Source organism: Struthio camelus, chromosome 3 (genome assembly GCF_040807025.1).
Source record: "Struthio camelus isolate bStrCam1 chromosome 3, bStrCam1.hap1, whole genome shotgun sequence".
NCBI lineage: Eukaryota > Metazoa > Chordata > Aves > Struthioniformes > Struthionidae > Struthio > Struthio camelus.
The window spans coordinates 65,474,141-65,498,500 of record NC_090944.1 but is presented as its reverse complement, the minus strand read 5'-3'; the positions used below and the strand labels follow the sequence as shown (position 1 = coordinate 65,498,500).

General features: G+C 37.2%; 1 protein-coding gene across 8 annotated transcripts in view; it reads left to right on the top strand.

Moving 5' to 3' along the window:
• The first annotated feature begins 11,123 nt into the window (after positions 1 to 11,123).
• Positions 11,124 to 24,360, top strand: part of FAM184A (family with sequence similarity 184 member A) — a 92,083-nt gene continuing 78,846 nt past the window's right edge. For 6 of the 8 annotated variants that reach the window (XM_068938154.1, XM_068938153.1, XM_009681672.2 and 3 more), the window contains exon 1: positions 11,125 to 11,420. In XM_068938154.1, coding sequence (XP_068794255.1) covers positions 11,244 to 11,420 — 177 coding nt within the window. In that variant the 5' untranslated portion in view covers positions 11,125 to 11,243. Of the gene's footprint in view, positions 11,421 to 24,360 lie in introns of all 8 variants that reach the window. The other 2 variants (XM_068938152.1, XM_068938149.1) reach the window with 1 other exon arrangement.

Sequence of the window (24,360 nt, the reverse complement as noted above, 5' to 3'; positions counted from 1 at the left end):
CATAAACTATTTAAAGTAATTTTTTATAAATGGAATTTTAAAATTACTCGATGTTTGCGGTAACATTCATTTCTTTAGCATGGATGTTTTATCTGATACAGAGAAAGATGTAAGTGTGCTAGACAGCACATTGCATGAATTCTAAGATAAATATAAATTCATTTTTACGCATATATGTACAAGTGCAAATACAGGATTATCTGTAAACCTTATTATTAAAAAAGAAATAAATTAAATTCAGCTCCTAACTGAAGGTGTTGATAGCCCATCGATGGTGTAATAACAGTTTTGCTAACTTTTTTCCAGCCATCATACTTCATAAGACAAGCAGCTGAAAAATAAGTATCGTAATACTCTCTGTTGTAGTATAAGTTCATTGATCCATTTCCTAGATGCTTGATCTGACATGGCTAAGCAAACTCTCTCTGTTGCAATTTGAAATTAGAACTTTCTTTCTTCTAGGGGAAGTTGAGTGTGGGAGCAAATGCCATGATGTTATCCCATTGAAATGGAATGTTCTGTTTCCATCACTAAAGGGGTGCAACTGTACGTTGTGTAACTTGGACTTTGTTAGCTATTGTGTCACTCTTTGAATTACACCAAAATATTTACAAACGACCAACAAGATATACCCAGTTTAAATGCTTATTTATAGACTGACTGAAGTAATTGAGGACTAAGAATGAAAATAGGTAGTGGTACAGTTTTGCTTCATTTTTCATATTTGAAAAGGAAAATGAATGGAAGGTAACTTGCAAAGCAAAGACAGAAAAGTGTGTAATAATTTTGTAAGGCAGACTGATAACTCTGAAAGAACTGTTCTGTGATGAAAATTGGGTTTGAATGGTGGATACCATTTCTGAATAATAAAGGTGTATACCTTTATCCCTGAATGATGAGAGTGGAGCAGCTGAATTATATATTATTTGTAAATAAATATTAATTTCTTGCATGAAGAATTAAAATACTCTCTTAATTAAGACATCTGTGTACGTGTCTTCCAGTAGTTTTCATACTCTGTGTCTACTGAATGATGATGAACTCTGTGTATTTTTTCTCCAAATATGAATTACATCCTTTACTAGACTTAGATGGTCCAGGACACTTCCAGTTTCCAAAGACAGAGTAAGGGTTATGCCACAGTCTTTTTTTAGTGCAAGAATTTGATTTGGGAATATAGGTATCTGATTCCAGTGCATGTCAAGTAGGTTATAATACAAACTAGAAATCTATGTTTACCTGTTTACTTACACTGTGTAGTTAGGAGCATAATATAAACTATTATTTTATTGAAGTGGGCCTATAGAAAAAATTGTCATGAGCCTGGGCAATCAAGAGTTAGTATTGTTCCCCCAGAGACTACATGTGGCCCTGAAGGTCTTCAGTAACACTAGGATAGAACTGACATTTATATCTTAGAAGCAAAGTGTCCTTCCCTCCCCCCGCCCCCCCATTTCTGCAGGAGTTGATCTGAGCCTATTTTCATTATAACTCCTGCCCTGGCAAATTTGACATCTCTCCTGAGTACGCATAGTATGACAGCTACATAGAGTAGAATCAGTCCCTTACTTTTCAACATCTACTCAGCCTTGCTCTCTATTTTGGGTGGATGACAAATTGAGAGTTACTTACTTCCGGGATAGACCCATTTGTGCTGCAGCAGAAGCCCTGACTGAGCAAAAAAGCTTCTAAAAAGCAAATGTTTTTGCCCTGGATTAAACCAAATGTTAGAGCTTTAAGAGCTCTTTCTAAGGGTTGGTATGATTTATAATATTAAACATGTGAAGCTACCATACATCTTCCTTTTCCCATGTAATCTCCCAGGATTCTATGTAGTATTCTATGTACTTCATTAAAGAAGTAAGTGTACTCTAGTATCAGAAAACTGGCTTCTTTAGTATATGAAAATGGAGCTTTCCACAGACATGGAGTTTATTTGTCATAGGACATCTTTAAAATAGTTAGGTGGCTCTATTTCAGTTAGTGAATGAAAGGTCCTCCTCAGTTACTATTGCAAAGGCACCATATTTTCGACTTTAAAATGTAAAGGGTCCTTACTATGAGCAGAAATCTGGCACGTGAAATTACACAGACTAACTTCCTGAAGCACTTTAAAAGAGCAAGGAGTTTTAAATATGAACTGGGCTGTTATAAACTTTAGAATTCCTGATTCTAAAGTACTTCTGAAATACTGAATTATTTTCCTCAAAGTTTGGTTTGAATATTAAGTTTGAAGGACATTTCTTTTTTTCTTTCTTTAAGCCCCCTGATTATAAATTTGGAAGTAATAATGCATAATTATGCATAATAGCTTTCTATTTTTTATTGTGTTTTTTGGATTTTCAGTCTCAAACAGTTCAACTGGTTCCAATAAGCTTGGCAAGAAAAAAAAAAGATCACCTTTAAACTAAGACTGATCCCTGTGAAAGTCACACTTGAAGGATATTAGAAAAAGCCATGGATAACTAAACTGTGGAGTAATAACGTCGATACAAAAAAAAAAAAAAAAGTTGATAAAATGGATCTCTTCTGTTTAATAAAAGCAGCTGGGAAGAAGGTTCCTCGGTACTAAGAGAATGAATTGCTTTTGCTTTCCCTGACTAATTTCCGTTATAAAATTCTCTGAATGTGATAGTAGGCTTTAAAAAGTACAGATATTAAAATACGTAGTAGAGGTGAATTTCTACAGTTGTCCGGTAGTATAAGTGGCAAGATTTTTGTTGGGTTAAAGATGAACTCAAAGAGATTACTTGAATTTTGAAAGTTAAATGCATAATCGCTGGACTGATGGTCTAATTGGCAGCCTTACCCAAACTGGGTGAAGCCTTGGAGTGAATCCTTTGTCTTGCCCTTTATGTTTCTTATTTTGAAGACTCCACATCCCTTTATCAAAATCTTTGATTTTACAAATTCTTTTTGCAGTAATTCTTGATACCCAAATATTAGGTTGTATTATTTTCCTTGATAAGTGTAGTACATATTCTATTTAGTTTTATCTAATTCTGATCTTACCAACCAGGAAACTTTAAATGTTCGAAACATAGAGATTCATGTGAAAATTGATAGTCTATTGAGAGCAACTAGCTCAGTATACAAAGAGTGGTAATAATCATTCCAAAATCATTCTCTTCATATGTAAACAAGCAAATAAACTAGATTTTACTATAGTAATTACAGGTAGTTATAAGTAAGAAGTAAAGGAAAATGAACACTGATGTAAAAATGACGATCAATTAAATGTAGTGTTTACAATCTTGCCTCAGTCTTCATACTTTTCAAAAGATGTTCGGGAGTTTTGTATGCTATGTGTTGAAAACCAGCTGTTTTTCAATTTACTTTGTCTAAAACATCTGTTACTAAGTTTTATAAGCAATAATTTATAAATCTTAGGGCTATTCTGGTCATAGTAATCATCTGCACCATTCCTCTCAGTTGCAAGACCATTTTTCAACAGGTTTGTCTGAATAACAAACTTTTTCCATAGAACTTAGTTAAAAGTACTCACATTTCTGTATTTATAAACTAGTTTGATCATGCACCAAACTGGATTCTTAGTCCTTAATAAAATTATATGTATGATATACTGAGACACAAGTTGGTACTGATTTGGGGAATAATGTATTTTGATTTTCAAGGGCTGGTCTTTCTCAGTCAATCTGTTACCTTTGTCCGGAACCAGACTTGTATAACACTAATTCTGATCCCCTCCAAATCTGTAGGTATTGCTGTAGTGAACTGGGCTCGTGTCAAGTCTCTGGCAGGAGCGTGTCTGGTTCAGCATGGAAAGGGCTAGAGAGGCTAAGAACCTACCACTGCAGCATCCTGCTGAGTGCAGGTTGTGTTGCAACTTCTTTGAGCTAAGCATAACGCCCTCAGACCTGATGCACTTTAATCCAGATAGCTGATCACTGTCAAGCTGTAGCCTTGACTATTCAAGCCAAATCTGGATGTCTGGCAAGCATGTCTTAAATACATAATCTCTGTTGATAGTAACAATATATTATGAGTGTGGTCACCAGAACTTAAAGTTATAGCAAGTTAGCCTGTTCAGGGCAAATAAAACTTTGGTCTCTGTGTCACTTCCCCCCCACCCCCCACCCCCAACATATTTTTAGTTACTGTATCAATTTTAACAGATTACATTATGTAAAAATGTAAGAAGTACAAGGGATGCCCATTGATTCTGTCAGGATAATTGAAGATATAAACTCAAAGTGCTCTTCTTAATCCCCCTTTACCACAGTTTTAATGAAACATTTGTATAAAAATGAACTTTCAGTCATCAACCTGCATATGCAAATTCGTCTTAAATACTGTAGTTTCCAATACATTTAACTTCAGAAGAATCTTAATCTGTTTGAAGGTAATCATTTTCAAAACCAAACAAAAACTTTACAAAAGCCATTTTTATTTGAATATTGACCCTTGTACAAAGCTTTTGGGGCCCTGACATAATTTTAGCAAAACCAGAAATCTACTGCTCTTAAATTTTCTGTAAAGACACCAGTCTGTCTATCTTCCTTCTTGAAGTATAAATCAAAATCCTTTCTAGTTTCCAAATCTATATGTTCAAATCCCCCTAAAATTTATAGGTAAGATACTGTGAGTTGAACTAATACATGTCAGGGAGGAGACCTGTGATAGTTACATGGACCAGAAAATCCAGAATCAATATGAGAGAATAATTATCTGCATGCGAAATAAAACCCTTCAAGCAACCAATGTCTTCATTTCCAATACCATCATAGCGAGGAATGTAGCTTGCAAATGCTGTCTATGTTGCTTTGTAGAACAGCCCTGAGGGCATGACCAAAGCTACACCAGCCATCTGTTTAAACTACTTTCCTGCTGGAGCATTTTTGTTGCTGATTCTAAGTGATTACCCTGGTACTGAGGGAAAAGGAAACCCTGAGCAGTCCTGGTGTTTATTGTGCTTTTACCTGCATGGTAGATGACATGTGCTACTCCATGCAGCTTTCAGCTATCCCATCTGACCTTGCAGTGATGACCTCAACGACAAAAATCCCTACATTTCATCCATTGTGCCTGTTGCAAGAGTGGATAGATTTTACAGGCATCCTGAAGTCAGAATGAGTACATACGTGGGACAATATGAATACCAGCTTAGAAAACAGTAAATTAAATTATCTCCCAGCTTAATTCTATTCCACTGCTCCTATAATGAACAGATATATATGATGTTAGATGCTGGAGCAGCAACAATTAAAGTGGATGCTGCTGCTTGCAGCTGCTTTTCTCTTCTGATGATCTTTCTCTTCTGTTGATCTTTTTCCTGAAGACTCAGATAGATGTGATAAATACCAGCTGGCAATAACTATACCAGAACTAACCAAACAACAGCATCCAGCTAGATTTTTCCAGGAAGATCAATGTTGGAAGTGTTTTACTCAATCATTGGTGCTTAGTACTGTTTATCGTGAATTAATGTTCTGAATAATATCTTTATCAGTCACAATTATTTTTGTATTTTAGCCTATAAAGCTGCATTTCTTCCAAAAAGAAAGCAGTTAGGTCCATTATGTTTATGTACACACAAATTCAGCATTTTTAAGTAATGTCAAGGTTCAGCTAAGCAAGTTACATTAGATTACATAGTAATAAAAGGAAAAAATAATCTTTACCAGTTGCTACTAAAAGGTCATGGCAGATTTCCTTTACATTGTCTCCTGTCCCAGTATATATGTATATTTTTTAACATTTACATTAAAATTGATCCTCTAACCCACCCACACCCCTGAGCGCTCCCTTGCATATAATTTTGTCCTTAGAGGAAGATTAAGAAACCACATTACAGAAGTCAGTAAGGTTACTCAGTGCTTCCCTGCAAGAAACTAAGAATATGGCAAAGCTCACTGTTCCTTTCACTAGGAAAATGCTTTCATCCCAATGAAGAAAAATATGAATGTATTAATTAACTGAAATATTTTTTTTGGGCTCCAAACTGTCTACTTACTGAGTTATTGTAGGGAGGGGAAGCATAAAAATGTAAAAGATCAGAAGTCAATGATAAAGACGTTAAATTCAAATGTTACTTAATACATCAGTTTTTGTCCTACCTGCCATTTTCCTCATGATTAACAACAAAAACACTTTCTAATATCCTTGGATAAAAGTGTCCTAGGCAGCTGATTAAATTTACATTCCAGTGTGGAAAGCAAGACTGGATCTCCCCTCTGCAGTAGAAAAGTCAATGTTATTAGAGTAAATTTAGCATATATTGATAAAATTGTGTTTTCCTGTGTGGAAACATGTCTACAACTTGAGTTTGAACAGAGAAATAAAATGAGTTTTCTTTGCATCCCTAAATTTACCTGTAGCATAAATCTAGAAAGATTGATTTGAAACATTAAGATCAGGATTTAGTCTGCCATTTTTCAGAGAGTGGAAGTCAGGGCTCTCATATCCTTCATACTTATACTTGCAACCATAGCGAGGCAGTTTTGGCTCCTGGTTTGTCCTTTACAGATGTGAAAGTAAATACACTCCTCTTTATATCATTATCTACAGCTAACAAAACAAGCCCGTATTACTTGTACACTTTCAGAAATAAATTATTTTGTATGATTTCTTATACAGAAAGAAATCTATGATCTCAGCACCATAGATTAACCTCAGCCTCAGCAATGAGGTCTTTATGTTAAAGTAGGACATCATGGGCTTATTCCGATATTCTATCAGGTTTGTTTGGACCAGAAAATTAAAGTAGGAATGAAAGAAACCTTTGAGCTTTGGTGTTATTTTGAGTGTTTTATGTTGTTCTTTTAAACAGTAAAGTATTATTTTATGAAAATAATTAAAATTGTACATAAACTTAAGCTATGTATGTAATGAATAGTTAGCTTAGCATTCAGGTAGAAATAAATAGAAATCTCTTTTTTTTAAGTCTCCATATTTTAGGTATTTATTACTACATGCTTGCATAATTTACACATACAATGATAAAGAAAATGAGAATTGTGATATAAACACCTTTGTCCATACACATGTGCACAGAATTTGAAAACTCACTGTTTTGAGTTGTGGCTGCTAGCTAACAAATTAAACAGCAGAAACCTGCAAATACCACTAGGTCAAATTTCTTGTTAACTGTCCTTTCAGTAAAAGCTGCTGACTTTCTGATGTCTTCGGAGTTGTCAAAAGACATTATCACAAAGCAAGCTTAGTTTTTGTAACACTTTTTGTCTATGAAGAATCGGAGAGGGAGCTTTATGCCTACGGCTTAAAAATAAGGCATGTAGTGATTGCAAACATTTATCTTATTCAAAGCTGTATTGAGATAAATAAAGGTTTTGTACACATGGAAAAAATATGCAATCCACAGTATTCCCAGCAGATTGAATGTAAATGAAATTCTTTCCCAGTCCTGCATACCTCAATATTAATATTCTATTATTTTAGAAAACATATACACATACCTAAGAACATGAAGCATGCAGATGCAGTTAAATAGATATGTGGTAGAACACAAAAAGCACAGGTATATTTTCACATAGCCAGAGTTGTTGATTTTACATTAGAAAAACTATAACTATAAAGTTGTAACACACATGCCAGTATGTTTACATAGCACATACATGAAAATGCAATCTTAAAGCATATTTTTTACGAACAGTATTTTCAGTTTTATAAAAATCTTCTGTATACATGAACTAAGAGCGTTCCTACACAGAGTCTGTACTGACTTATGGACACTGGATAGATACAAATTATATGTCACTTACATAAGCCAGTGGTAAATGGAGACGCTCAGGATTTCATTGCTGAGCTTTTGCAGCAGTGGTATGCATTAATAGAGCCCAACCTCACTGCACTGCTCTTTGCATCCTTCAGCAAACCCAGAGCACTGTCTCCACATTTGCTTTTGCACGATCTCAGCCCAAACCCTGGAAGACCTCTGGATCCACACCCCTACTATACTGATGTTCTCATGAAATCCTATCAAGGAAATAAGCGTTAGGGCCCTGGCTGTTTGGCTGCATAAAGCCTCTTTTCAGCAGTAACCTTAAAGAAAAGAGCGTCTATGCTACAAGCGTAAAGCGTGCACCTGACTGAAGAAGAGGTTCTTAGCGGTCAACATCTGAGTTCTAAGGGCATAACATGTATAAGGAGATATTTGAAAACAATTAAAGTATCAAAACTGCTATGAAAAGACACACAAAATATAAATTAAGTTTATTAAATAATCTTTTTGAATTTAAAAGGGCCTAGACAGAAGTTACTATTCAGCAACTCAAATATCAGATAAAGACAAAAATTAAACTTATCTGACTGTTTCGTCCTAGCAGAAATAAGTAATTTCAAAATGGGTCAAAACAATGATTTTGGGCCAATGTGAATCACAACAAATGTATAAACTTCTCAGAGGAAACTGAAAAATGAAACACAGTAAAGCTTACTGTTTCAGAAAAGATCTTGATCATTCCAAACCACTCTACTTTATTTGAAAAATAAATCTATCCAAAGTGTTTCAAATGTGTAGATAAAATTAAAATGATAATAGTTTCTGTAACTTTTGAGACTTCTAAGAGTTTCATAAGCTATCATAAATTAAGACAGCCATTCCCTAATACCACAGGCATGATTAGGTACACCAAGAAAAAGTGTCCTTTTGCAGGAATTAAAGAGCATGCCTACAGTCACAAAGTAAGTCAGACACAGCCATTAACTGAAACCAAGTCTTCAGAATAACAGTGTAGTCTGTGATCAGTTTGATCTTCTTCTGTGTGAAGTTTGATCTTCTTAGACATAACAAATCACAGCCACCTCTGCCACTGACTTCTTTTTTAATTTAATAAAACTAAATTAACAGTATGTGCTATTCTTGGATGTCATCTATGGACACAGATTTGATACAGATGCTCCTAATATTCTTCCTTCCCGTTATGTTTCATCTGTATGAATCACTGCCTGCGTAGATACCATCTGTCCTTTGTTCTCTGTTGCCAGAATGGGCCACTTCAGAAAGAAAAAAAGGAAATCAGTGTCAGAATTTCCTGAACAACACACATTCTCAGCCTATGGCAACACAGCTAGTTAAATATTGGAATGCAATCACTTTTTAGACTCCCCTCTATTCAAAATAGTTTGGGTTTATTAAGCCTTTTAATGTAAGACTCCTTTTCCAGAACTCCTATATTTTTCTGGCTCTTTTTGAATACCTTTTCAGTGTGTTGACACAGGGGAATTGCAGACCCTGCAACTTGATGCAAGTATTTCAACTGTTCTCTCACAAGCACTCTATACAACAGTAGCAGCATCTAACTGTATCTTCCAGTTAGGGTCCTGTTTATACATCAAAGAATCCCATCTGCCTCATGACCTCAGGTTTGCTCTGGGAGTTCCGTGTTGGGTTGGTTATTTATGACAATATTTTCAGAAACATTTATTTCTAGAAGGCCAATATATAAGCATGAATTTCTATTGGCAAGTGAGACATTGCTTTGTAAAATGGATCCATTCCTATCATTTACTATTCCAATTTCTGTCATTTTCAAATTCTAAGTGTTTTTTCTCCCTACCCTTGTTGAGAACAAAAGGTTTAGCTATGTATTTTTGTAGTTTACCTCTTTGATATTTCTGTCTGCCTACAAAGAATCCAGACAAAAAAAGGGGTTTTTAGAGCAGGAAAAAAATAAAGCAGTAACAAAGATAAACATCCACAACAGAGAATATCAAGGACTCTTGAAAGATCAGTGCAGAGGCTCTTAATCAGGAAATCATATATATGTCCAACCACATTAATATATATATTCTCAAAAGGCCAGAGCCTAGCAAAGAGACATTAAATTGTTAGAGGATGGATGCTCTCCAGAGTTGCACAGGATGGCAACAGAAAAAGAGAGCAGTCTAATCCAAGCTAGACGATGTACTAAATTAGGCTGTGAATTTCTTCTGGCAGGGACTATTGCTCTGTATTCACCCAGTCAGACCATGATATAACTATGGTTTGCAGAGGCTTATGTCTGCAGTCACAGAAATGACTGACCAGCTCCAGTGGATGCCTTCCCCTTTCACTCTGCTGGGTCACTCCATGGCCTGTGAGAACTATGTTGCTCTTTCCCCTAAAACCTGAAGAAGAAATTGCGCAGTCAAGGGCTTACCTAATTTAGTAACAAATATCTTAAGATACTTCTCCCCACCAAATACTGTTGTGAGAAAATGATAATTATTCCATCGCAGACCAGTACTTATCCAGGGGCCACCAAGGCTAGATCTACTTATGCACAGCAGGCTGCAGTATCACTGGAGCCCTCCCAGTGAGGAGAGAGGCTCTAGCCTAGCGCCCAGCTGACACCCGCTGCTTTTCCAGCGCTCTCCGCGAGGAAAGGTGCAGGCGGCTAGGGTGCGCGCCCCAAGCCTTGCCACGGCGGGGCGACCCTGCCTCAGGCCGGTCTCCCCTTCCCCTCACTGCGCCCGCCCCAGGCTGCGCGGACCCCCCCCCCCCCCGAGAAGGGACTCTCTCAGCCGTGCCCGAGGGATGTGCGCGGGAGGCCGGGGGCGGGCGGATGAAAAGTGAGCGGTCCGCTAACGGTCCGCTAACGGTCGCCCCCGAGCGGCGGGGGGGGGGGGGGGGGGCAGGGAAGGCACCGCGCGCACCTGCCGCGGGGGGGAAGGGGGCAGCGCGCGCGCAGCTCGTAGAGCGAAGCGGGAGTGGGGAGTGAGGGGAAAGCAGCGCGCGCGCGCGCGCGCCCCCGCTGCCCAGGGCAAGGGGAAGCGAGGTCTCTCGAGCCGCCGGGCGGGCGGGCGCGCGCGCGCGCGCAGAGGCTCCCGCGCGCGGCCCCGGCTGCTCCGAACGCGGGGAGGCTGCGGGCGGGGCTGGCGAGTGACGTCGGCCGCCCGGCGTAAACAGTCCGGCGAGAGCCTGGTAACGGTGGCGCGCGCCGCCAACGGCCGTCGGGCCCTCCGCGTGGGCGCCGCCCGCTCCCGCCTCCACTTCGGCTGCCCCAGGGCGGCGACGCGCTCGCCGGCCGGCCGCCTCGCTCCCCTGCTCGGTGTCGGGAGGGCGGAGAGAGGCCGGCGCCGCGGGGTTGATGCCGCAGCCCGGCGCGGCCCCCCGCCCGCGCGGCTGTTGGGGAGGGCGGCGGTAGACAGCGCCGGCGGGCCGGCCGCGCAGGCGGGGGGAGCCGCCGTGGGCAGCGGTTCGCGGCCGGGGTGCCCGCTGCTCGGCTTCCCCGTGGGGCGGCTGGCGGCGGAGCTAGAGCGGCGGGGGCCGGGCGGTGAAGATGGCGACCCCGGGGATGAGCTGGCAGCAGCAGCAACAGCAGCAGAGCTACGGCGGCAGCAGCTCCGCGCCCGGCGCGGGAAAATTCGCCTCGGCCTCTGCCCAGGCGGGACTCGGCGCCGAGCACAGCCCGGACCTGCATTTCAAAATGAGCAAGAAGATTGCCCAGCTCACGAAGGTAAGAGAGCGTCCTCCCCGCTCTGCTTCTCCGGCCTCAGGCGAGGTTGGAGGCTGGCCAGATCCTCCCTTCTTTTTCCCTTCTCGTTTGGTTGTCCTCCGCGTGAAAGAGAGAGACGCTTTTTTTCGTTTCTCCTCTTCACTTAGGCAAAACGAGTCTCGCTTAAGAAGGGTTGTCTCTGCGGTTTGATTTTTTTTTTTTAATCCAGGAGGACGTGTGCCCTTTAGCGGGCGAAGTCTGGCAGGTTTATACCCTAAAGGCCGCGTCTGGAATGGCTTCTTTGCCCCGTTTCGCAGAGCTACCCTCAGTCCCCCCGGGGGAATCACAGTGCATCTTTTATCAATCGTGTAGTAAAAAAAGCTCAGACATACTGAAAACGTGAAAACCTGGTGTACGAAGAGAGAGATGGAATGTTCGCAGGAAGTGCTGTAGTATCACTTTCTAGTTAGGGAAGTTATGCCCGGAATCAGTATTGAATGGGCAGGAATCTGGATACGTGGGAGATAGGCAATCAAGCCTATTGAAAAGGGACTATTGATTGGCTATTTATTTTAGGGAAAGTGTAGTTTTTCTTCTATAATAAGAAGTAGTTCTTCTATAATAAGTGTAGTTTTTCTTCTTTTCTTTAATAAGTAATTTTTGGAGTTTTTTTAAACAGAGAAATTCAAGTGATGCTTCCTTTTGCTGAAGAGGGGCTTATTTAAGGTGCTTGGTAATGTCTTAAATGCTTAGATGTTGAGGGTGAAGTGCAAGAATACCTGTGGCCTTGTCATGCTGATTTAAGAGTTCTCATGATGTGTTTCCAGTAGAGAAAATATATTGACTCTTTGTTAAAGACTGGGATGAAATTACAATGTATTTTGAAAGTATATCATCGAGGCTAGTAGGCCCCATGTTTCAGACTTGATAGTAGCTATTGGAATAACTAAAAAAATGCTTTGGTGCTGTAATCTTTCTTGTAGGGTGAACAAGCCATATGCGAATGGTTTTGTTTAGGAATGAAGGACAGATAACGTTTGTTAAAGAGAAAATGGAAAGAATTTCTGTCAAGGATTACATAGCTAAAACATTTTAAAGGTAATTTAAAAGCCCTAAGGGAGGAGCTGCTGGCCTTCTTCAGATGTATGCTAAAATGGATGAAGGTGACATTTCATTAGAAGTAAGAATGAAGAGAATGAAAGCTGGTGGCAGTCTCACGTTGGAGACATAGTTCATATTTATACACAACTGAAGCAGAGTTGATCAGTTAAATAACAGTATTTATCACAGAACACATTATGTTACCTCTGTTCGAAAACTGATGACTTCAGCAAAAGGAGAGGTATTTCTGTCTTGTTTTGAATTCTGAGTCTGATATCTTCATAGTCAGCTTCAGCTGAATTGAAATTTCATAAGGGGAAAATAAAGTGATTCTTCTGCTGGTTTAACTGCGGTTTAACTTCATATGCATGCAAATTGTAGATTAAAGTTTTAAAGATATTGCTACAGATTTGTGGTTCCTAAATGGTGCAGACAGCACATGTATTTCAGTTTTACCTTAGGGCCTAGTAGATATGCAAGGTAATACTGTCAAAGAATAATTATTGCTTCTGTTCCTTTGATGTATTTCCCTTTCTTTCTCCAGAATCTTTACTCAGTAGTTCATTAAATAGTAGTTGACCTCAGAAACAGTGCTCCATTTGCGTTGTGGAATCATATGTGTTTACCCTTGAGTTCCACATCATTGGATGTGCATCCTGTGTTTTTTGAGTTACTGTATATCGGATATCTTCAGGTGGATATGGGTTAAATATTGATTTAGATGCATAGTGTTGGAATTTTTTGAACTTTTGTATGGAAAGATATGAAAAGAGTTAAAGTAAATTCTGTGTTTTTCATACGTTATTTTATGCTTCATGATACTATTCTGAAATTCTGAAAAGTTACATGCATGTCTGTTCTGCCAAGGATTTCAGAACATTTTGCAAATAAAAGCTATGAGTTGTCTTCAGGCTGTGCATTTAAAATAACTGTAAGGTAGTTGTGATTGTACTAGGATTTTACACATAAATTAGACTTTTGCAGGACTGGAATCTTGCATTTGTTTCCCAGTGACTTGTAGGTTCTGGTAATATTTTACCTTGTGTGTGTTTTCTGATTTCTTTGCTCAAGCATCAAGTTTTAGGCAGAAAGCTTGGGAATTTAACTGAGCTTTGTGGTAAACAAAAGTTCTAGAGTGAAGAACAGTGCTTTTTAGAATAGAAACAGGATATATAATAAAAAATACTTCTCTTGCATCTATTGCAAACATTAATTTTATCTTAATTGTTATCTCTAATATCTTATTCTATTACATTGACTTCATTGACATAGAGGTGCAAATCTTGATATTTTTGTAGTTACAATTTTTGAGAGATGATTCAATATATAGAGAGAAAAAAGGAAACATGATATTTAGTTTCTTAGTAAGAGTTAACTTTCAAAGATGAACTAAGTAACTTCTATCACATCTAATTTGAATGACTGAGTCAAAAACACAATAGAATATTCCTGTGAACATATTTGCCCCAGATCCTGCTGACCTGGGTTTGCTGACTGTTCTACTAACTTTCATGTGTAGAATTCCTCTTGAACAATCTAGGAACTTCTTACTATGAGCGTACTTCTCAAACTGTGTAATGTCCTTTATATAAAACACTTCTCTCAAACCCTTTTGTCTTCCACCTTTTCTCTAAGGCTGTCTCATTAAGTTGAAGTTAGGTGCTTTACTGAGATCAAAACAAACCCTCCAATATAGTATACCAAAAAGAAAAATAACTATACGTGGGGCACTGCCAAAGGGACACACATAGTAAGTTATTCAGAAAGCTTATGTCTTCTAACAAAGAAGTGCAACTCAGTAGTTTGTTTTTTTTTTTCTTGTATGGTTTGTATCACAACATGAATAGCAGCAGAAGAAAATGTTTTCCTCACAGGAGATGCAGGTAACTCATGGAGTAAATGTAAATTCCAAAATTAGGATTCCTTTATCATGTTTTCAAGTTACTTCAGGAGAATGTGATTCAGTCAAAGCAATACAGGAACACAAGGGAAAAGGAGATGTTCCTTCAGTCAGGCTTGATCAGTAATTCAGAGTAAGGCAAAATAATAGGAGAGTGCCATTTCACTAAGCACAATATTTCAGAAGTGCTTAACTGTAGTTTATTTTTTTGTTACCTTGAAAAAATATGACTGACTTGATATAACTTTAAAATACTTAATTCACAGGGGCAGTATGGCAAGTCAGTAGTTAGAAATGCAGCTTTAAAAACTAAGATGATGCTCCATGTCATGTTTAAAGACTGCAGTAAATTGTAGCTGAAGCAATTTCAGGTCTTCCTCTTTAGTGTAAGCTCCTTATTTTTAGGCATTTCAAAAGATCTGCGTACCAGTTTGGGGATAAAGTAGCATCTGACATCAAGATTAAAGCCAGCAAAAAATAAACTGTGGTTATGAGATTGCATATATATGTTTGTATTACTGCATGCTGCAGTGCTAATGCAGTTTTGAATTATGCCTGCTGCAGGTGAAAATATGCATATATATTTCATTAAGGCAATTGGAATGGAAAACAAAAGCAGGTTGCTACTGTGCTTTTATTTGTAAGGGAGAATGGGATTTGCTTTTACAGTTGCCAGAAGAGTACAAGTATAAATTGTTTTTTTTTGATATACCCTCTTTACGCTATAGTCTACAGCTTGAGCATTTGCAATTGTGTGTCTTGAAGTCTGTTGTGCAGGCTTTGTGACATCAACCTAGATCTTTGACTTTTGTGGAATAAACACATGATCCACACTAGGATTGTACTCTGAGAACTTTCAGCATTGCTTTGGCTGCAGGATACTAATTGCGGAAATGCTACATTATCTGGAAGCAAAGTCTGTAAGGGCTATAGGGTAGATACGTGCTCTAAAGTGATAAATTCTATTAGATTGATGTATTATGTAAGCAGGGGGAAAATCCTCTGTAAAACTCTGGTGATGTTTTGCCCTGGTACTGTGCTTAGTGTTTTCCTTTCTGTCTTCCTGGCTTTGAGAGAAGTTCTTGGAAAACAACCTTTAATGTAGTAATTAGCACAGTGAGCTGCCTTTGCGATGTAGAGAGTAAATTTATTTCAAAAAATAAATAGCAAGTTTGATAATCTTTATGCTTGCTGCTCCTATTGTGTGGACTTTTTTGCTGGGCTGGTTAAAGCTATCACAGAATGCAGTTAGGGAAAGTAAGATCTTCAGGGTTTAATTTATGTTAATGATTCTTAACAAAACGTTATGTTTCCAGTTCAACTTTGTCAGTTTTTGTTTGGAAGTGTTCTGCCTCCAAAATGACTCACCTATCTGCAGAAGGTCCATTTTGGATTATAGGTGGACTTTAAAGAAGAGCCCTTAAAAAGAGGGAAGAAATGGAAATCTAAAGAACCATTAGAAGTGTTTCGACATAAGTTATCATCCTGTGGTATTTGATACTATTAACAGTTTTGGAAACACGTTTTTTTTTTTTTTTTTTTTTTTTTAAAGGAACCTTCTGTGATTACCCTAATGTGTAACATTGGCAGTAGGCCAGTATTACACTTCTGGGATCGCATGCAAAGGATTGAAACTTCACAGACTGTGTGATTGGAGTGCATATTGGAATGTCAACATTTCTACATATGTTTGTGATTGGTGAGATAGGAATAAGTGCTGTTTTGTAATTACATCAAAAATAGCAGTTTTGCAGAACTAGAAGACCTGAAAATACAGTATTACACTTTTTAAAAAAGAACTTTTTTAGAGACATTTAATTGTGATTTGATGTTAGTTATTCCAAAGATAGGTGAAGTAAGTCCTCTAAGAAGAGAGACACTGAAGGTAGGAATTGAAAATTTTGCAGAGAAGATGTTTCTGAAGCAGACCTCTTTAAGTTATTTCTTTTCAGTCATGCTGGTATGTTCTTTTTACCTTCCCTTTCTGACCATCTCCACAAGGTTTCGAGTTGTTTGCTGTGTGTGCTCTTACAGATTTCTTTCTTGCAACTGCTGAGTTTGATGCCGCTGAATGTGCCACCACTGTATAAAAGAGCTATAGCTCATATAGCTTGAACCTTGCATGTACGTAAGATCTCACTGAGTTCGTATTTACTGCATATACACAGAAGCAGTTCCAAAATACTTCCCTGTGTGCCAATGAATTAATTCAACAATAATAATATAATAACTATATAAGAATAAAAACTTAAGTAATTTTTAAAAGGACAAATTTATGGACTCTAATTGCTGTAGCGATAGGTAATTAGGATGTTCTCAGAGATCTTAAATTCTTTGTATTTGGGACTTACTGGATACCAGAAGAATCTCCATGGCTGAGTACCTGCTTTGATGTGTGATAACAGAAATTTTGATTCTGTCCTTTCATGTATGGAAAGGTCATGAAGGAGGTTAAACGATGTGCTTAAAGAACAAATTTGCAGCCTACTTAAAATTAATATCTACTGTTAGGATAGGTTTAAAAACGAGCACTAAGAGCAAATGATGGGCAGAGGGAAGTTTACCTTAAATGGGAGTTTCTTCCAGAAGATAGTTCTTCCATAGTCTTTTCTTGTATATAAGAATGTAAACTTTTATATTTAACTAATATAAGAGTTTTGATGCAAAAAGATAGTTTTGAATACATTCTTTAATGTTATTTTTTTATGTTGCTTATATCCTCTCAAAATGTGTCTTAGAAATTCTCAAATATATTTTGTGAATTCACAGTGAGCTTTTGCTCAGAGAGGTTTTAGAGAGAATTTGGGTCAGACTAAGTCCTTATTCTGTAGCAGTTAAGCTTAGAAAGGGATAGTCACTAAAAAAGGAGCTTTCTGTAGCCATGATGGTATAATGACAAAGGTAGGGTAAAGATGGAATGTCTTTGGTATAGTTTAAAAAATAAGTCAAGCTTGTGGGCTCACAAAGCCTTCTTCAGGCTTTAAATAAAAGTAGCAATTACTAGCTTTATCTAAGTAGTTGCTAGCTGAAGTACTTAGAATTGCTTTAAAGCAGCTGTTGCTTCTAATTTAGACCTGAAGAAGGGCTTTCTTGCCTTCTGTATTATATAAAACAAAAATTATAGGATTCTAAGTTCTGGACTGAATGTGCTTGCGCTTCTTTCACTGATTCTTAGCGTGAACGATGGAATTCATATCATCTGCCAGCAGATGAGACAGTGGAGACAGTGCAATGCAAAAGTTTTCATACTGGTGACAAGATCTATGCACAGAGTACAGATCTGGTCACCTTCCAAAAAGCTTAAATGCTATCGATCTCTGAAACAAGAGATAAGGGATGGAAACATATTTGACAGTCCTGATGTAAAGTCTGATAGCTCTTATTTAATGTTAGTTAGGAAGCTGAAAAGAAATTAATTGTTCCGATACTTTGAAGACCTCAGGACTATGTATCCCTGAAATGCTTCTTCTGCGCTTTATCATTGCGTACCTGTCTTGTAAGACTAGGTATACAGACCTGCTATGGGTGTGTTTCAGAGCTCAGTGTTGAACTAGCTCAGTGACTTTACAGCCTTTTGCAACCAGTTGTCAAGAAGGAAGAGGGAAGTAGGACAAGAATTAGAGGGGAGAAAAATAAGGCTTCAAATGAAGTTCCTTTCCTCTCTACCTTCATAATCTTAATGGTTGACCACTGAGTGAGTTCTTCTGAAATCACTGACACCTTGATATTCTAAGGATGCTCTTATATCTGCGTAACTGAACATGTGATGTTGCTGAAACACTGTCTGATCATACATTCGCATAACCTAGCAGTCTGCAATGCTTCTTTAATATATTTGGGCATTTATTAGCTTCTCCAGGACAGTAACATGTGAAAACAAAGCCATGAAAAAGAATAACCAAAATGAAGAGACAAGTAAGTTTAGGAACAGGATGAATAATATACTTTACTGGATCCTTATCTATAAGGCTATATATAAGGATAAGTCCTCATGAACTTATCTCGTTTATTGGCAAAAAGTTAGACAATGTAGAATTACAAGATGAAAAATGGTTAGATGTTACAGCTCTCGTGTACTTCAGCTGTTACGTCTAATAAATCAGTATCTTAAAGATATTTTAAAAAAACTGATAGACTAGTTATTTTAGGGTTTATAGTTTTAAAAAAAAAAATAGTGAAGTTTAAAATCTGCCAAGCTTTAGCTGCTTTTAACATATGATGACAGAAATCCTATGAACAAATTAAGAAATACCTGAAGTTTAGTTTGATCTCTTTAGAGTTTCTAGATAAGTAATGCATTATAAAGGAAGGCTTTTGCTATTATTGTCTGTTCTAGATAAAAATCAAGGAAGTTCCAGGTCACGGTGAAGAATGTAATGTTGAAACACTTTGCTCCAAATGCGAATGTTTTATATCTAAAAGAATCTCCTATTTATTTTTGACAAACAAAATTAATGAGAAAACTCTATGTAATTGCATAAGGTATTTATATATTCATCTGTTTGAACACCTATAAATTGTCACGGACAAAGAACTTTGCAAAGTTACGTCTTACAGAAATGCGTAGGCAGAAGTTGGTCTCTTTTTGCATTTTTGTGTCGCACCATGAAAGTGTAAAGAAGTTGCTTCAAAATGATGAATCTTTCATTCTCGCTTTATACCACTTCTTTAAAAAAAGTCAGATTGCAATTTAACCTTAGTCAAGGTGGTTCTGTACTTTCTTCAAACATTATAGCCATGGTTACTGAATATAGTCTTATAAGGCGTTGTTCATATTCAAATAATTCTGTGTTGTCATGCAACCTTAGTGGTGCCACATATGTTGATTTTTGTAAATGTCATAAAATACAACCCAGATATGTCCTGCATCTAATACATGCATAGCAACATTATTTACTCTGAGCCATTATATTGGAAACAGTAGCTTTCAGCCTTAAGTGACTTCTACTCATAAAAACTCTTTCAGTATCTCATTCTCCACACTGAGGATTTGGCTTTAATTGCAATAGCCAATACGGTACCGTTGCCATACCAATAGCCAATCAGTGATACCGTTGCTCCCCTCCTTCCCTGTGAAGCTACATTGAAAACTTTGCTTCCTATTAACTACGTGGCGGGGGAAGTAGACCTTACCTCGCTAACCATTTCTTATTGTTTGCGGACTTGCTACTGAATAAATCCAGCAAATCTCTACATAATGGTACGAAAGCATAAACAGATGTGTATGTTTCTTGGCCGATTCAAGTTTGGCAGTAGTAAGCCAGGTTTCTGTTTATTTTTCTAATAACTGATGTCACAACAATAACCGAAGGCATTACATTCCAAAAATAACTAGAAGAAACAAAAAACAGCCCAACACAAAAGCTGTTCACCATCTTGTCCTACTTAATGCACGTTACCCTGATTCTGTTCCCTTAGTCAAGCTTTTTTAACTGAACATAGAACGCTATGAGGAAGAGCAACCTTTTGTTACGGTTGTCACTTGATTAGGCTCAAAATGTTATCCTTTAGATGTAGGTATGGCTGAAAAGTTCATGCAGTCCTGCTTGTTAAAGATGCTCTTAAATGAAAGTTTACCTTTTTAACTAAAATAAGTATGATGTGGCTATGAGAAATATTCAGTTTATTCTTTTCATTTTTATGATACTAAAAACTTTTAGAAAAATGCTGGAAAAATAACTTTGTAGAGGGTTAAACCATAATGTGTTTAGAAAACAGGTGTGCTGTAATCCAGAGATTTTAATTGAACAATGTTTTTGCTCACAATGTGACTGAAAGCTCTTAACTTTTATCAAAGGGTATGTCTGGCAGTGCCTTCTCAGATATGGTATTTTGCAGTATGAATGTTGATATGTTGGAATAGATTGTACAAAAATGTATTTCAGTAATCTCCCAGGAGTGTCCTTGACATCTTAAAACTTCGCAAATGGAAAAGCTGATAAATTAGTTCTGTAATGAAGATTAAGGAAGAAGAATTCAAACATCTATTTATTTCTTTACTTTGTGTAATAAGAAATGTAGGTTTCACATTTTTAAAAATACAACTGATTTGTGTTGGGTAGGTAGTAAGCCATATAGAATATATCTACAAGGTAAAAATATAAAAATAAACAGAAATATACCTTGAAATTCTACTTCTGTCTTTCTCTCCAGCATTAACCTGTATTTTCAACAAATTAATGTAAATTACTTAAATCATTTACATCACTTATATTTTTAAAAAATTTTGAGCCACTGAGTGGTAAAACTTTATTTGACGTTTGTGAATGATCTTTTTGGTTAAATTGCTCTTTAGCTCTCCCATGTTGTATCTGATACTAGAGCACAGGAATGTAATGGATCTACAAGTTAATGCTATAAATAGCAGTCAGTTTTTAAAAGCATATGGCTGTTTGGTTTATGCTGTGTTAAAAGTTTTTTATTTTTAAGTGCAAGAATACTGTAATTCTAAAAGAGACTGAATTTGACAGGATGATCTGTTTACTTGTTCTTCAAACTAATCTTAGAACACTTTTTTGGCTATTCACTCTACTCCCAGGATTCTTGCCTTTATTAATTTATTTTCATGCTCTGCTTCATACCTTGTCATGTGTGCCCTTGCAATCTACAGTGCAGACAACCATTCATTATGTTGTGTACTGGTACATTCTGCCTTATCTGCGAATATTTAATACATAAGATTACTTTTTTTTCCACTTGTGTTTGGGCAGGCATTGGTATTCTTTATATCCTTGCACGTTCTATACAAGCAAAAAGCCTGAAGCAAATTTTTCTTCTATTAATTTGCTTTATTTTCAGTAGCTGTGAGTTGATACTCCAGGAAAAACTACATTTCAAAGCCCAGATTGTTTTTTTTTTTTTTGGGGGGGGGGGGAGGGGGAGAGGAAGGGATGTCTGGGTGTGCATTAAAGTTTTTTCTCTTATGGCAACTTTAAACTTCTTATTTTTCTTATGTAATTACTGACTGTTTCAGAAAACTGTCAGTATAGCAAAGTTGGAGACAGAGGGAAAAGATGCATTAAATAAGGTAACGTACAGCCTTTCACTGGAGAAACTGAAAAAGTTAAAAGCTGATCATAAGCTAGGTGTAGCTTTTTGTGTGTGCCTACATCACATTTTGGTAAATATGGTCACTTAAATTTACTAAATGCGGTGCCATGTATAGATATATTACTTATTCTTGAGCTTCTTTTGTTCTCACTGCTGATTCTTATAAAAAAAGGGAAGCATTTGTTTAAGGGTTTAGAAAGAGGTAGAGAGAACTTCTAGAAGACTTAAGAACTGGAATTTCTTTTGATGCTATGCCTGTTGCTAGTGTTGAAACTATGTTTTTTTTTTTTTTTCTCGCTATGTACATTTGAGTGTATGTTTATTTTTGTGTTTTCTCCCTGAGAGGCTTGGATAACGAGTAAGGAACACCATGTTGCTGTCCATGGTGCTGAACATAACGCAGCAGCGAGGTTCTACCTTCATTGGTACTGATGTCAAAGGCAAATCTTTTTTTTTTTTTCCCTTTTCTTTTCTTTTTATTTTCTTTAACATCCTGTTATGTAAAGCAAGATCTCTTTAGGGGCCCAACTTCTTCCTACTTATTATCAACTGAATTGCCCAAACCTTTTATGTAGTCATTGTGGCAAGCTACGACGTTAATTGCATTGAGCTCTATGAAGATATGTGCAGAGAATTATTTATCTGAAAATAAGTGCTGTGACAGTGGCTTCCCAAAAGACTGACAAAAAGACAGCAAGAAATGAAAATATAAGCAACCTCTGCTATTTTTCAGGAAGTTATTTCAGTTAGCAAATTAAGTAATGTTAGTAGATATTTTAATGAGGAGTGGCACTGACAGAACTTTAGAAGAGAGATTCAAGTTTGATTTCCTAAAGATGACTTAGGGTATATACAATATACAACATACCAATTTCCTTGAGGATTGATGCTTGGTTTAAGTCTGCCCTGGAAGAGTTGCATTCTTGCCTTTTAAGGTTTTTAACGACTTGGAAACAGAGTTTTCTTGTCATCAGATTTATTAGAGGTATGTATGCTATTTGTATGTATGCTGAATGTTGCCCTAAGTACCTTAGAATTCAGAAGCCCCTATAGTTCTCAGAAGGAAAGGAAATATTGTCTCTAGAAGATGTACTACTGAAAACAGTTATTTTGATGGTTAATCATAAACAGTGAAACAGGTCTGTAAGATAAATGTTTTCCAACCTATTTTCTCCAGTTAGATGTTACTGCTTTTTATTTTGGGAAACTTTGAACTTTATAATATCATTCTACTGAGAGCAAATTCATTAGTTTGTGTATGGAACAATTCTTGTGGAGTGAAGATCTCTGCTACGGTTTTTGTGTATGTGTTTCTTTTTTTGCAAAGGGCACTGTTTTCCTTGCAGTGATCTTAAGGTCACATCATATAGCAAATTTGTTAAGTATACTCTAGATAGATGAGAAGAGGATAAATGAGTGAGATTTTTTTGGTTGGTTAGTTGATTGGTTTTTTTCTTCCTTACCAGGAGGCAGACTGAGGAATTTGTACATCTGTCACTAAATCTTTTTTATTGCACTATGCTTCCCAAGATTTAACTGTCCTAGCAAATTACCTAAAGCTTATTGTGCCACAGATTCGTAATGGTTGCTTCTGACATAGTCTGATTGGTAGGTCTTAACATTCCAGAGCTGAAAAGGAGTTTTGATCAGGCGTTAGTGGCAATACTGCCACACCTTAGTCAGCATGAGGGCACAGAATTGCAGATGCCAGTGTATGTTAACCTGGTCTGTAACAGGAGGAAGCAGCTGATTTACGTTTCACACAGAATGGTACTTAAGCTAATCCTGTCCGTTAGAGGGTTAGGGAAAAGCTATTTCTGTGGGTCTGTTTTCATCATAATGGAATTTAAGGGATCTGTCCTTTTTAATAGACTCTTACTTCTCTGCTGTGAAAATAAGCATGCTTATCATCGCTTAATTAGTTTGACTTTTTAATTCAAGTCATTAATTTATTGCTTGACAGCTCAGGGGGGTTAACTCATAGCCAGTCTTTCTTGTGCTGTTATGTTTGCCTTTATACATGGTGGCTTACCTGCTATCTGAAAGTCCCAGCAGGCTGTAGCAGATGTTGAAACGGAAGAATTTCCTGGCATATATACCTTCACCTCAGTTTATACCTTCCTAATGCTTCTTTATAGAGAAAACTACATTACCTTTAAACAGTAACCATGTAGTACAGTAGCTTGAATAGTTTATTTTTAGTTTTTTTTTTTTTTTTGTCTGTTCTTAGGTAACTGGGCAAGGGAGGAAGCTGAAGATGCTATGCAGGTTCCACTTCTCTACATTTTATATGTAGAATATAGGCTGGATATGGCTTAGAGGGCTGTGGCGTTGGCAGCTCATTTTGCATCCTGCCTTTTGAAGTATAGTTTAGTAGTATCAGATGTGAATCTTTGGTGTAAAGGAGCTCAAGATATTCATAAGGCAGCTTTTTGTATGGCTTTTTTTTGCAGGTGTTCACAAAGCATTGGTATTTTAGTTTTCCTTTTTCACATGGCCTGAGAAACACCGAAGATCAGGTTTCTTTAGCTTATTTTGGTTCTTGATTTTGTTTTTGTTTCTTTTCTGGATTGGAGTAGAAAGTAGCACTTAATTTCTGGTAACTGCAATGGGATTTATGTTTACTTATGTATGTTGCTAATCAGTCCATTAATTGCTGTTTTTTTGCTTCTTTTTCAAATGTCTATCATAAATTGGTCTTTTTTTTAATGATATACTGCTATCACTAGTGATCCATTTCAAAGACAGTTTAATGAATTCTTTATTATCTGTAAAAGGAGATATTTCCAAAATGTAAATAGCTCAGTTAGTGTACAATGAGATCGATCATATTTAATGTTACTTATCATAAACACTTTCATTGAAGATAAATTGTTGTTTGGAAGCTGTATTGTACCTAATCTCTCTGAT